Source organism: Gorilla gorilla, chromosome 4 (genome assembly GCF_029281585.2).
Source record: "Gorilla gorilla gorilla isolate KB3781 chromosome 4, NHGRI_mGorGor1-v2.1_pri, whole genome shotgun sequence".
NCBI lineage: Eukaryota > Metazoa > Chordata > Mammalia > Primates > Hominidae > Gorilla > Gorilla gorilla.
Window position 1 is genome coordinate 11,868,255 of NC_073228.2, and position 14,241 is coordinate 11,882,495.

At 54.1% G+C, this 14,241-nt stretch overlaps 1 protein-coding gene across 6 annotated transcripts in view; it reads right to left on the minus strand.

Moving 5' to 3' along the window:
* Positions 1 to 425: 425 nt before the first annotated feature.
* Positions 426 to 14,241, minus strand: part of CCDC40 (coiled-coil domain 40 molecular ruler complex subunit) — a 65,945-nt gene continuing 52,129 nt past the window's right edge. For 5 of the 6 annotated variants that reach the window (XM_019027827.4, XM_063706029.1, XM_063706026.1 and 2 more), the window contains 6 exons: positions 12,908 to 13,077; positions 12,582 to 12,673; positions 10,809 to 10,929; positions 5,404 to 5,592; positions 2,961 to 3,119; positions 426 to 872 (listed from right to left, as the gene is read on the minus strand). In XM_019027827.4, coding sequence (XP_018883372.4) covers positions 624 to 872; positions 2,961 to 3,119; positions 5,404 to 5,592; positions 10,809 to 10,929; positions 12,582 to 12,673; positions 12,908 to 13,077 — 980 coding nt within the window. In that variant the 3' untranslated portion in view covers positions 426 to 623. Of the gene's footprint in view, positions 873 to 2,960; positions 3,120 to 5,403; positions 5,593 to 8,701; positions 9,956 to 10,808; positions 10,930 to 12,581; positions 12,674 to 12,907; positions 13,078 to 14,241 lie in introns of those variants that run through there. The other variant, XR_010133702.1, reaches the window with a different exon arrangement.

The following is a 14,241-nucleotide window of genomic DNA, read 5'->3' on the forward strand; positions in this document are numbered from 1 at the left end:
TTTCAGTGCTCACCCTGTTACGTGTGTCTGGGGCCACTGACTTTCTCCTGCAAGTTGTGGATCTGAATTTAACTCAAATGGGGACATGGGGGCAGGAAAAGGGACCTGAGCTTTCTAAGGGGTGGGGATGGGAAAACTGGTAAAGAAGGTGGTTTGTGGGTTTTCAGATGCACCTAGTAGAGGGAAGTGCTGGGGGGAAGCAGCCTCCCGGGCCAGACTGGCTGGAGCTGCCTTAACTTTCCCACCTCTGCTCAGCCCACCAGCTTGCGGACCTGTGGCAGCGTTGTGTTGTGAGAGGCACGTGCAGATTTGGGAGTGCTGCAGACCAAAGTGTTACCTGGACGAGTAAGCCCAGTGTGGGAGTGTGCGTGTGTGGGTCTGCAGTCACAGGCTCTGTCTTTGCGATGGGATGCCATGGGAAACGCTAGGATTTTACCTGGTTTATTAAATTGCTGAGTGGCTAAAAAGATTCCTATGGGTAGGGCTGGCTTATTTCTCTTAAACGATGCCCTTCTGAGGGTACATGTGGTTTTTAGGAACACAAAAGATTCCAAGTCCCTCATGACAAACACAATTCCGGATCTCTTCCCGGAGGCCTTGCAAGGCGGGGTCCAGGCTGCTCCCTAGGAGGGCCCCGGTGACTCGAGCTTGTTGGCGATCATCTGGCTGACCTTGTGCAGGGCCTCCTGGAACTGGGGGTACTCGTCGCGCACGCGGTCCAGGATGGTGGTGATGAGAGCCAGTCGCTTGTCCAGGCTCTGGCGCTCCAGCATTAGGGACTGCTTGGAGCGGAACAGGAACACGTAGCGCCCCTCTTTCACAGCCTGCAGGTGCTTAAGGCGCGTCTGCAGGGCCACGATCTCTGAAAGGTTCTGAGTAGGAAAAGAGACTCCATATAGGGCTACGCAAACCAGAAGAAAGACACCTGCTGGCCCCCCACAAACTCAGATTCCAGGAAATGCCGAAGAGGAGGCGAGACCTACGCCTGAAAAGGGACGGCGTGAAGGTGTTGCACCCCTGGATCTCAGGGAAGAGGCTGAGAGGCACTGGGTCGGTGCTTTATGGGTCACCCATCATCACCGTCTAGGAGGCATTCTTTTTTTTTTTTTTGAGATGGAGTCTTGCTCTGTCGCCCAGGCTGGAGTGCAGCGGTGCGATCTCGGCTCACTGCAAGCTCCGCCTCCCGGGTTCACGCCATTCTCCTGTCTCAGCCTCCCGAGTAGCTGGGACTATAGATGCCCGTCACCAGGCCCGGCTAATTTTTTGTATTTTTTTTTTTTTTAGTAGAGACAGGGTTTCACCATGTTAGCCAGGATGGTCTTGATCTCCTGACCTCGTGATCCGCCTGCCTCGGCTTCCCAAAGTGCTGGGATTACAGGTGTGAGCCACTGTGACCCGCCGGCATTTTTTTTTTTTTTTTGAGGCTGTCTCGCTCTGTTACCTAGGCTGGAGTGCAATGGCACAATCTTGGCACACTGCAACCTCTGGCTCCCGGCTTCAAGCGATTCACCTGCCTCAGCCTCCCAACTAGCTGGAATTACAGGCACCCACCCCCACCACCACGCCCGGGTAGCTGAGATTACAGGCGCCCGCCACCATGCCTGGCTAATATTTGTATTTTTAGTCGAGATGGGGTTTCGCCATGTTGGCCGGGCTGGTCTCGAACTCCTGACCTCAAGTGATCCACCTGCTGCGGCCTCCCAAAGTGCTGGGATTACAGGCGTGAGCCACCGTGCCCGGCTTAGGCAATGTTCTTGACACCTGCCGTGTGTCAGGCCCAGTGCCAGGCACATTCCCCTCATCATCTCAGTTGGCCAGGCCAGAACCTTGGAGCCATTCTCCACCTCCGTCTCTGCTCACACCACAGCCAACCCAGCAGGAATCCCATTGGGCGATGTTGGCATCACGCATATGCAGAGCCTGATGGCTTCTCGCCAGCCCCACAGGGGCCGCCCTGAAGCACTGCAAATAGCCCCAGGTGCCCCCCGCATCCATGCTTCATCCACATGCAACGTTAGAGCACGCGGGAGCCCCCTAAAGCTCAAGTCACCTCTCGGCCCCAGCGCCCTCCTCTGTGTGCCCACCTCCCCAAGAGAAAAGTCCGAAGTCATGATCGTGCTCTCCCTAAGGCCGCACACAGTCTGGGCCGCCCCTCTCTGCCTGGGTCTTACGTACCCTAACCTCCCCAGCCTGCCCCACTGGCCTCTAGTAGCCCTTGTGCAGTCTCAGGCTCCTGCCTTGCTGGGCTGTCCTGTCCACCTGGGGTGGTTTTGTGGGCTGTCCCCTCCTTCAGGTCTGGACTCCAGTGTCTGCTCCGCAGGGCCTTCCCGCATCACCCTAACTCAAAATGTCAATCCCTCAGTTCACCCCAATGACCCTGACGCTTCTTTCTCTGGTTTATCTTCCTCCAAAGCATTTACCACCACCTAACACACCATTTCCCTTTTTCTTTTCTTTTCTTTTTGAGACAGGATCTCCCTCTGTCACCCAGGCTGGAGTGCAGTGGTACAACCTTGGCTCACTGCAGTCTCGACCTCCCAGGCTCAAGCGATCCTCCCACCTCAGCCTCCTGAGTAGCTGGCACCACAGCTGTGTGCCACCATGCCCAGCTACAACACACTGTATCTTTTAAAATTATTTTGCTCATCATCTGTCCTCCTGCCCCAGGAGGTAACCTCTAAGAGCACAGGAATGTTTGTTTTTTGTGTTCTATTTTGTAGCCCTCGCACGCTGAACATGAGCCCAGCCCATAACAGACACTCCATCAACATTTGTCAGTGGAACAAATCACAAAGCCACAAACGTGTGAGCAGCCGGTGGTGCTGTTACTGGCCTGGGATCAGGACAGGCCGTGACCTGATCAGGAGAGGCCGTGACTCGCACAGAGGGGACGCAGGACCTCTGTGCAAGTGGCACGTTCCATGGCCGTCATCCCCAGGGACCTCCTGGAACACGTTTACCTGTCGTTTGAGGGCCCCAAGCCGGGTGAGGTCGGCCTCGAGTGTGTCGAAGTCTGCCTGAATCACGGACAGCTTTTCCTGCTTCTCTAGGAGGGAGCTGCTCACATTTCTTTGTGTTTCTTCCAGTTCCAGGACGGTTTTGGTGCACTCGTCGGTGGCCTAGGAGAATCACAGGACCATGCTGGGCCCCTGCAGCCCGGCTACTTGGCGGACAGGGAAGAGTCAGGCTGGGAGGACCTGCCAGGCACCTTCCACACACTCCATCCAGGGAGGCTCCCAAAGAGGAATGGGAGGGCTGGAGAGGCGAGGCCTGGGAGATGCCAGGCCCAGCCAGCCCACACTGCACACTGCTCCTTTAAGGCAGGTGTGGCAGAGAGATGGGGGCCTGAGCGGTTCTGGGGCTCCCCATGCAGTGGGTCTGTCCCCAGGCAGGAGACTGGCACAGTTCAGCAGCCGTGTGCCAAGGGCAGGGCTGAGGCTGTAAGGGCCGAGAGGCGGGCTGGGGAGCCTGGGAAAGAGGAGGGTGGGGGCCTCTGCTGAGGGAGGAGCAAGGCTGGGGCCATCTGTGTGGTGTTCGTTCCGCCTTTGGGGAAAGCAGCACAATTAAGAGAAAGAAAAGCCGGGCAGGCAGTGTTTGGCAGCTGACATGGCCCAGGGGGTGATGCAGGAGACACAGTGACTCTCAGGGCTGGCTGGGGACATGGAAGGTCTTTGGGGTGGGGCTGGCAGGGGTGAGGACAAGGACCCATCAGTGATGGCGTCGTGTGGGGCACAGGGCCTGGGGCTGGAGAACTTGAGTGTGGCTTGGAGCAGACAGGAGGTGAGGGGTGGGCATGGGGGTCCTGGCAGGGGACTGAGGTGGTGCCCAGGGCAGCAAGGAGTGGTCAGGGGCCGGGCTAGGAAGCTGAGGGAGGGATGGACATCAGGAGTAGCCAATGTAGTGGAAAAGGACTGAGAAGAGGCCGCTCTGCCGCCTCTCTCCAGAAACTTCCAGTTACTTCCAAATGAGCAGCCCAGGCATGTCTGTCATTTTTGGCTAGCCTTTCCCTACAGGGGTGACTTCAGCACTCTCCAGGGAATCCTCTGGGTGACTCTGAGAGGTGGGCACCCATTTCACGGGTCGGTAAACCAAGGCTCTGGGAGGTCAGACCGTATGCCCCAGTCAGGAATGGTCCAGCGTGGCTCCAAGCCATGCTGTCAGCTGTCCCCAAGGCCACCTTCCCACCCACGGCTGTGGTTGCTGTCACATTTAACTCTGCCCCTCCACCCCCCAGCAGACGAGGCCCTGCAGGTCTGGCAAGGCCCACATGCTCCGAGGTCACACAGCGGGTCAGCGGGGCCGTGGGGCCAACCTGGGAAGTGTGAGTGCAGGGCCCCTGGCTGGCAACTGTTGAGGTGGTAAGCACCGGACAGCACCAGCTGGGCCCTCCCAGTGCAGGCCCAGTGGACATGGCCTGGTGTATGCGGATGCAGGCTCTCGAGGCGCCCGCCATGCTCCCATCAGCTGGTCCCCAGTGCCCACTCGGGCTCCCCAGCATGAGCTGGCCTCTTCCCCAGAACTCTATGCCTTCCCAATGCCACCTCTGATATGCAGGGAGGGGCTGAAACACGGCCGTCTCTGGGTGTCAGCAGCTCTGTCCGGTGCGGGCATTCTGCGGTCTCCCAGAGACAGGCCCCGTGGCAGCAGCAGGTTAGCAATGCTGAGCACGCCCCTCTAACAGCCTCTGGATCCTCACCCCTGACCCCGAACCCAGCAGCAGGTTAGCAGAACTGGGGATGGTCTCTCTGCATCCTCACCCCAGACCCAGCACCCAGCAGCAGGTTAGCAGAACTGGGGATGGTCTCTCTGCATCCTCACCCCAGACCCAGCACCCAGCAGCAGGTTAGCAGAACTGGGGATGGTCTCTCTGCATCCTCACCCCAGACCCAGCACCCAGCAGCAGGTTAGCAGAACTGGGGATGGTCTCTCTGCATCCTCACCCCTGACCCCGAACCCAGCAGCAGGTTAGCAGAACTGGGGATGGTCTCTCTGCATCCTCACCCCAGACCCAGCACCCAGCAGCAGGTTAGCAGAACTGGGGATGGTCTCTCTGCATCCTCACCCCAGACCCAGCACCCAGCAGCAGGTTAGCAGAACTGGGGATGGTCTCTCTGCATCCTCACCCCAGACCCAGCACCCAGCAGCAGGTTAGCAGAACTGGGGATGGTCTCTCTGCATCCTCACCCCTGACCCCGAACCCAGCAGCAGGTTAGCAGAACTGGGGATGGTCTCTCTGCATCCTCACCCCTGACCCCGAACCCAGCAGCAGGTTAGCAGTGCTGAGCACGCCCCCACTGCAGCCTCTGCATCCTCACCCCGGACCCAGCAAGACGCCTTCCTGGAGTGTTCCTTGAATCCCAGAGAGAGGAGCAGGCACCCTGTTTCCTTTCCGCTGCTCCCTACCTTGCGAACGTCCCTGATTTTCCGGCGCAGCTCAAGCTGCTTGTGGTGGAAGTCGGTGCGGGTGAGCGCCTTCCTGTCCATCTTGCGCTGCCCCTCGGCCTGGGTGGTGATGGTCTCTCTGCGGGCAACCGCCAGCTCCATGGCGCGGATCATCTTCTCCTGCTGCTTCAGCAGCTGCCCGAGCCTGACCTGGGAGACAGGACAGAGGGGCTGGGGCTGGGGCAGGCCTGAGCTGCAGCCGCAGAGAGAGGGGCCGGGGCGCTGGCCTCGCTCATCCTCCGGTGACACGCATGGGGATCGGCGGGGAAACAGTGAGGCCTATGCCACCAGGAGGAACAAGGGACATGGAGGCAGCAGCCCTGGGTGGGAACCTGGAATCCACAGGCAGACAGTGCAAGGTGGAGAAATGGCCGAGACCTGAGGACACCAAGGAGGTGTGAGAACTAAAAGCAACTAAGCCAGGGTCAGATCCTGCAGCAGAAAAAAATCTCATTGAGAAAATTGGTGAAATCTGATTAGAGTTTGTAGTTTGGTTAGCAGTATTGCATGAAGGTTAATTTCTTAGTTGTGACAATGCACCTTTGCTTGGGTGGAGGACCTGGGGCTGGGGACTGGGTTGTAGTGTGAGGATTGGCTGCGGGGGCACACAGGAACTTTCTGGAGTCATAGAAAGGTTCTATGTCTTGATGGTGTCCGTGGCTACGTAGATGTGTGCGCGTGTTAGAACCCACCAAACTGTGCTTTTTTAAAAATTTTTTGAGACGGAGTCTTGCTCTGTCACCAGGCTGGAGTGCAGTGGAGCCATCTAGGCTCACTGCAACCTTCGCCTCCCAGGTTCAAGTGATTCTTCTGCCTCAGCCTCCTGAGTAGCTAGGATTACAGGTACCTGCCCCCAGGCCTGGCTGATTTTTGTATTTTTAGTAGAGATGGGGTTTCACCATGTTGGCCAAGATGGTCTCGATCTCTTGACCTGGTGATCTGCCCACCTTGGCCTCCTAAAGCTTGGATTGCAGGCATAAGCCACTGCACCCAGCCTTTTTATAAAAAAAATTTTTTGAGACAGAGTCTCCTTCTGTTGCCCAGGCTGGAGTGCGGTGGCGCAATCTTGTCTCACCGCAACTTCCACCTCCCAGGTTCAAGCAATTCTCCTGCCTCAGTCTCCCAAGTAGTTAGGATTACAGGCACCTGCCACCAAGCCTGGCTTTTTTTTTTTTTTTTTTTTTGTATTTTCAGTAGAGACAGGGTTTCACCGTGGTGGCTAGGCTGGTTTTGAACTGACCTCAAGTGATCCACCCGCCTCGGCCTCCCAAAGTGCTAGGATTACAGGCGTGAGCCACCACACCCAGCCCAAACTCTGTGTTTAAAATAAGCATATTTTATCTTATGAAAGTTATGCCTAAAGTTGATTTAAAAGAAAAAACAGGCAAGAATCCCGAAGATAAGCAGGGTGAAGGGAGACCAAGCTTACTCAGGTTTAAAATGTACCATAAAGTGACTTGGAGCCACATTAAGAAACACTAAAAAGTCTGTGTGGCAAAAGACCCCCTAAACAGAGGGCAAAGACAATGATAGGTCAGAGACACTATTTTAATAGGTATTGAAGACAGGGGTTAATAACCGAATATATAAGGAACTCCTAAAAAATGTTAAGAAATAAGAAAACAGGCCGGGTGCGGTGGCTCACGCCTGTAATCCCAGCACTTTGGGAGGCCGAAACCGGTGGATCACCTGAGGTCAGGAGTTTGAGACCAACCTGGCCAACATGGTGAAATCCCATCTCTACCAAAAATACAAAAATTAGCCGGGCATAGTGGTGCATGCCTGTAATCTCAGCTACTCAGGAGGCTGAGGCGGGAGAATCACTTGAACCCGGGAGGCAGAGGTTGCAGTGAGCTGAGATTGTGCCACTGCTCTCTAGCCTGGGCAACAGGGCGAGACTGTTTCAAAAAAAAAAAGAGAAATAAGAAAACAGCCTAATATGAAAATCAGCTGGCCGGGCACAGTGGCTCACACCTGTAATCCCAGCACTTTGGGATGCCAAGGCAGGTGGATCATCTGAGTTCAGGAGTTCAAGGCCAGCCTGGCCAACATGGTGAAACGCCATCTCTACTAAAAATACAAAAAATTAGCTGGGTGTGGTGGCACATGCCTGTCGTCCCAGCTACTCAGGAGGCTGAGGCAGGAGAATTGCTTGAACCCAGGAGGCGGAAGTTGCAGCGAGCTGAGATGTGAGTGCCACTGCACTCCAGTCTGGACAACAGAGCGAGACTCTGTCTTAAAAAAAAAGGAAGTCGGAGGAATTTCGTTAAGTATAGAATTACAGAAATCAAGACAGCAGGGCATTGGTAAAGGGACAGAAACAGAAATCAGTAGAACAAAACAGCCCAGAAACGAACCCACACAAACGTGTCAGCTGATTTCAACAAGGACTGGACGGTAGTTCGGTGGAGGAAGGGCAGTCTTTTCAGGAAGCAAGCAGGGCTGACTCCAGTGGACATCCAAATGCAAAAAAAATTAACCCCAGTCCACAACTTGCACCATACACAAAAATTAACTCAAAATATATTATGGACCTAAATGTAAAACCTAAAAGCAGGAAGCTTCTAGAAGAAAACAGAAGGGAAGCTCTGCGTGACCTTCAGCTAGGCAGAGGCTCCTCAGATAAGCTACTGAAACCATCCATGAAAGAACAGACTGAGGGGTGGGTGCCGTGGTGCGCGCCCGTAATCCCAGCACTTTGGGAGGCCCAGGCAGGAGGATCCTTTGAGCCCACAAGGTCAAGGCTGCAGTGAGCCATGATTGCACCACTGCACTCCAGCCCGGGTGACAGAGCGAAACCCTGTCTCCAAAAAAAGGGAACAGACTGGGTAATTGGGCTTCACCACACAGAAGAATCTCAAATGCATGAGGCTAAGCAAGGAAAGTCAGGCTCAATATGTCTCACCCTATTTGATCCATTTACGTGACATTCTGGAAAAGCCAAAACGACAGGCATGGAGAGAGACTGGTGGCTGTCATGGCGGCTGGGGTATGCGGTGAGCTGACTACAGAGGGCATGAGGGAATTCAAGGATGAGGAAATATATCACGATGTGGCAGTGGCTACATGATTGTACGTCTCTATCAAAACTTGTAGGGCTGGCTGGGCACAGTGGCTCACACCTGTAATCCCAGCACTTTGGGAGGCCAAGGCGGGCGGATTGCCTGAGCTCAGAAGTTTGAGACCAGCCTGGGCAAAATGGCGAAACCCTGTCTCTACTGAAAATACAAAAAAATTAGCCAGGCATGGTGGCACACACCTGTAATCCCAGCTACTCGGGAAGCTGAAGCAGGAGAATCGCTTGAACTTGGGAGGCGGAGGTTGCAGCGAGCCGAGATCTCACCACTTCACTCCAGCCTGAATGACAGAGAGTCTGTCTCAAAGACGAAACAAAAAACAAACAAACAGACAAAACAAAACAAAACAAAAAAACCCAGAAAATCCTTATAGGGCTGAATGCCCTAAGCTGTGAGCTTCCACTCAACCGAAAAACCTCAATTAAAAAAAAAAAAAAGATAGATAAACAACACCAGAACTGAGAAGAAGGTACAGATATGACTGCCACCATGTGCTTTTTAGACAAGTAATCTGTCAGGCTGTTACAGTCAGAATTTATACACCCTTTGACCTAGTAATCTCACCTTTGGGAACCTAGTATAGAAGAAAAAAAAAGAACCAGTAAGGAAGGATGTGAATATAATGCTGTGTGATGGCTGATTTTAGGTTAACATAACTGAGCTAAGGGATGCCCGGATAGCTGGGAAAACATGATTTCTGTTTTGGGTAGAACTGTGAGGGTGTCCCTGGAAATGATTGGCATTTGAACCAGTGGACAGAGTAAAGATCCCTCTTGCCAGGGTGGGTGACATCATCCAATCTGTTGAGGGCCTGAGGAGAACAAAAAGGCAGAAGAAGGTGGTGGGACAGGGTGGGGGTGGGGGAACACTGGGCCGGGATGACACCGTTGCCTCCTTCTCAGGTCTTAGACTTGACTGAATCATGGGCTCTCCTGGGTCTGCGGATTAGATGCCGGATACTAGGACTTCTCGGCCCTCATAATCATAAGAGCCAATTCTCATAGTAAATCTCTCTCTCTCTCTCTCTCTCTGTGTGTGTGTGTGTGTGTGTGTGTAGTCTACTGGTTCTGTTTCTTTGGAGAACCCTAACACACATTGTGTCTAGGACAAAACAATAACACCAACAACAAATTGGAAACAACCTGAATTTTCACCAACCTGGGACTGGATCAATAAATTGTGAAATATCCATAGTATATATTGTAACTGTTAAAAAATGGGTTAGTATCCATGTAGGGCCAAGGCAAGCCCTGCCTGTGCATTTGTGTGAGATCCAAGAAGGTGAGAGGCCTTATCCCTGCAGCGGCTGACACAGTCGCCCTGGCTGAGGAGGGGGAGCCGGGGAAGAAGGGACAGGGAGGAGCAGCCCGGACCTTCTCTTTGGCCCCCACTCTGTGGAGGAGAGCTTGTCTTGCTCCAGCAAACACACGTGGCTTCTGTAATGTGAAAAGTCAATTAAATTTGGTATTTTTAAACACAACATCTTATTAGCATATGCACTTGATCTGAAAAATAACTCAGCAGAGGAATTTCTATTTAGCATGGCATGGTGAAAGTGAGGCCCATTTATTTTATGAACTGCTCTTACTGTTATCCTTAAGGCCCTGAACCTTTAGCTTGATGACCACTTGCAATTTAATTACCAGCCTTTTAAAGGCAATGAAATCTAATTGTGACCATGGAGAGAAAACGCGGCTGTGAAGGATGAGATGGGGGTGCTCTCTGAGCCCTTCTGTGGTGTGAGACTGTCTCACAGTGGGATACGTTAGAGGGTCACGAAGTTTGAGGGTTGCAACCGGCATTTAAAAATACCAGCGTGCTGTGATTACATGGAGTAGGAATAAAACAACGTTTTGTGAAATGACATGCACGTGCCTGTGTGCGTCCTGTGTTATTCACGCACGTGCCTGTGTGCGTCCTGTGTTGTTCACGCACGTGCCTGTGTGCGTCCTGTGTTGTTCACGCACGTGCCTGTGTGCGTCCTGTGTTGTTCACGCACGTGCCTGTGTGTGTCCTGTGTTGTTCTGCAATATTTCTGCACATTAAGAGCAAGTGTGCGGTGAAAGCTGGGTCAAGGGGGATGTGCGCTTTGCCAGTGCTCGGCCGGAGTGCAGGTCACTCTGCTGGAGCGGGTTGCTCCCTGGAAATCTCACCCATTGCCACCAGCCAATGTGGCCAGTGTGGTTCCCACAGGAGCCCCGGGGGAGCCGAGGCCTTGGTGTGGCCAGGTCTCCAGAGCCCAAGGGCTGGCACCCAGCAGGCCCTGCCACGCCGCTCTCCTCCCCTCACCTTCATCCTGTGGATCTCGCCTTTCATGGCCCGGATCTCCGTCTGGCCGATCTCGGAATCCACTGAGGAACGCATCTCTTTTGCCAGTTGGATTTTTTTCTCCCAAAGCATAATCTGGTGTCTTTAGAGGTAGGAGAGGCAGTGTAAGAAATTAGGAGTTTTCTTCTGATGCTTCGGTGAGCTCACACTCTAAGGCTTTACAAGGCTCTCAAGCTGCAATGGCAGAGCCAAGCAGCTGCGACAGAAAGCGTGAGGCTCTCAAATCCTGAAGTGTTCACTACTGGGCTCCTTATGCAAACGTTTGCCAACCTCTGGCATACAGGGGGAGGGAGGGAGATGGGGGTGGGGAAGAAACAGAGAGACAGACAGAGAGAGAACAGGGATATATAACTGTAGGAGCTGAGAAAGTCAGTATAATTGATAGAAGCTGACTTAAGAAAAAGTAAAAAGCCTGAATACACCAATAGTCTAAAAGCTATTTAAATGTCACCAAAGATACAAGCCCCCCAAAGCATTGGTCCCAGATGATTTTTTGCCTAGATTCTATCAAACCGCAAGGAACAGGCGATCCCTGCGCTATTCATCCCTTCCGGAGCACGCTGAAGAAAGGACGGTACCTCCACACCACGCCTGCTCTGCACCCTTTCCACAGGAAGATATGGGCCCACATGTGTGACATGGAAAGATGGCCATGAAAATACTAAAGTGCTTCAAGGGGGAACTTCTGAAACAATCCCATTTGTGTAAAAAATAGAGCAAAACAAGAAAGGAATATAGCTACACATTGGTTTTCTGGGAAGTGAAGGGCGTTGGAATTATATGCAATTTTCCCTGGGTACTTTGCACGCATTGTATAGTTTAAAATGTTTAGAGCTGGGTGTGTGTTACTTTAATAATCAGACACCATAAAATAATGGATATTTAAAAACTTTATCACAAAGAAAACCCTTCAATTTCTAGCAGTAACTCGTTTGGCTCAAGAACTGCCACCAAGGGTGGTAGACAGACTCTGTGGGGAATCTGGGATCCACTAGGGTGGGTTCCAGACCCATGTCCAGGTGGTCTTTTTCTTCTTTTAGAGACAGGGTCTCGCTCTGTTGCCCAGGCTGGAGTGCAGTGGTGCAGTCCTAGCTCACTGCAGCCTTGACCTCCTGGGCTCAAGCGATCCTCCCACTTCAGCCTCCCGAGTAGCTGGGACTACCGGCATGCACCACCACGCCTGGCCAATTTAAAACATTTTTGTAGATACGGGGTCTCACTGTGTTGCCCCGTCTTGTCTTGAACTCCTGGCCCCAAAGGAGCCTCCTGCCTTGGCATCTCAAAGCACTGGGATTGCTGGGCACGGTGGCTCACGCATGTAATCCCAGTGCTTTGGGAGGCTGAGGCGGGCAGATCACCTGAGGTCAGGAGTTCAAGACCAGCCTGGCCAACATGGTGAAACCCCATCTCTACTAAAAATACAAAAATTAGTGAGGCATGGTGGCGGGCACCTGTAATCCCAGCTACTCAGGAGGTTGAGGCATGAGAATCACTTGAAGCTGGGAGGCAGAGGTTGCAGTGAGCTGAGATCGCACGGCTGCACTCCAGCCTGTGGGATAGAGCAAGACTGTCTAAAAACAAAACAAAACAAAACAACAACAACAAAAAACGACCAAAGCACTGGGATATGGGTGTGAGCTGCCACACCTGGCCTCCTACATGGTCTTCAACGGACAGAGGCCTGTAGGTGCAGTGACCTTCATGACCCACGTGTGGCTGGAGACTGGGACTCACTCTGCTTCCGCCAGTTGATTCAGGAGGGTCGCCTTCTCCTCGCTGAGCTGGTTCAGCTTGTCCTGCATCTTGATGGTCTCCCTCTCAGAGGCCTGCATGGGGGAGGGGGCGGGACAGCTGTGGGGAGGGCCATGGGATTGTGGATGCCAGGGCTGGTGCCCTCTGTCCCGGCACCGAGGGCAGGGCTGCAGGCTGGATTTCTAATACCCCTACAAGCATCTTGAACGGGTGTGGAAATTACGTCCTGGTGCAGAATGCCCACCGCAAGGACCGTACCCCCGCCCTCCATCGTTCTGAGCCCCGGGACTGCGTGGACACGGCCGGACCTTCAGCGAGCGCACGAACTCATTCTCTGTCACCCGGTTGTTCTGCTCCAGCTCCTCCGAGCTGTACCGGTTTTTATTCATCAACATGTTGAGCTTCTTCAGGTCGTTGTCCAGGTCCTTCATGTGGTGCTCGATCTCCTTCTGCTCCTTCTTCTCCTGCTCAATCTTGCCTACGGCAGAAAACAGAGACTCAGGGGGAGACCCTGGGAGGGTATGGGTCCTCGCCCGCAGGCAGCAGTGTCCGAGAGGTGAGCCAGGGTTTGTCTCTCCCTGTAGCTCCCTTCATCCCCTCCCTCTTGTCCTTCCTGGCGCTCCTGCCTGAATCTCATCCCTGCCAGGACAGAGGAGAGGACAGGGGGTCTCTTCTTGGCTGCTAAGCTCCCAAAGCCTGGTCCTCCAACGGAACTGAGAGGACCTGCCTGTGGGGACAGCCAGCAGGTGTGGGCAGGGCGTGTGGGAGGGCCAGGCTCCCTCCCCCAGACACTTGCGAATCTGTGGAGCACGGGGACCTGGTTGATGCTCAGACACTGTGAGTCTCCAGGAGAGGGAGGCCCTTAGACCCCTGCCCTCCCCAGCCAAGCTCAGGGGTAGGGGCAGAGAACAACAGCTCTTCTTGATGTTAAGATGGGTGGAGGGCACAAGAGGCCACAGCTGGTTCATCCGCTGGCCACTCCTCACGGGGCTTCTCCAGCTCCTCCTGCTGTCCCCATGGTGTGCCCTGACTACCCCAGGACATGGGCATGTGAGCCCCTCTCTCTGCCCTCTCCATGGGTGATCCTTCCCATCTCACAGCATGGTATTTCGGCAGCTCTTGCCTTGGGACACCCATACTCAGCTGACAGCTCCATAGGGTCTTTTGGGACTTGCTACTCACCAACAGACGGGTTTGGGCAACCCAAGAAGGGCAGGGCGAGAGGCAGCAGGACCTCCGAGAAGGGCACATGATGTGTCTGGGCAGCATTTCCCATGGGGGCTTTGCTGCAGGCCTGACCAGCATGGATCCCCGACCCAAGACCGGGCAGGACCCGGGATGTCTCGGCAGGTGGCCATGTGGGTGGAGAGTGGTCCAGGAAGGATGGCCGCCTCCCTCATTCCAGGCACCCTGGTGCTTTGGCAGCCCCTTGGGCCTCAGAAGGGTTGGGGAGCCCCGGTGGAATGGTTTTCTAAGCCCAACTGGAGGTGATGTGGGGACAGCACCAGGAGCCCGCCTGGCAGGACCCTGGCTTTTCCTGTGCCAGTGTTTCCACCTGAGTGCCCTGGCTTGGCGGGGATGATAACCTTCCATGCTCCTCTCTCAAGGAGAGCTCTGAAGTCCGCGAGCTTGGAGCCATTTC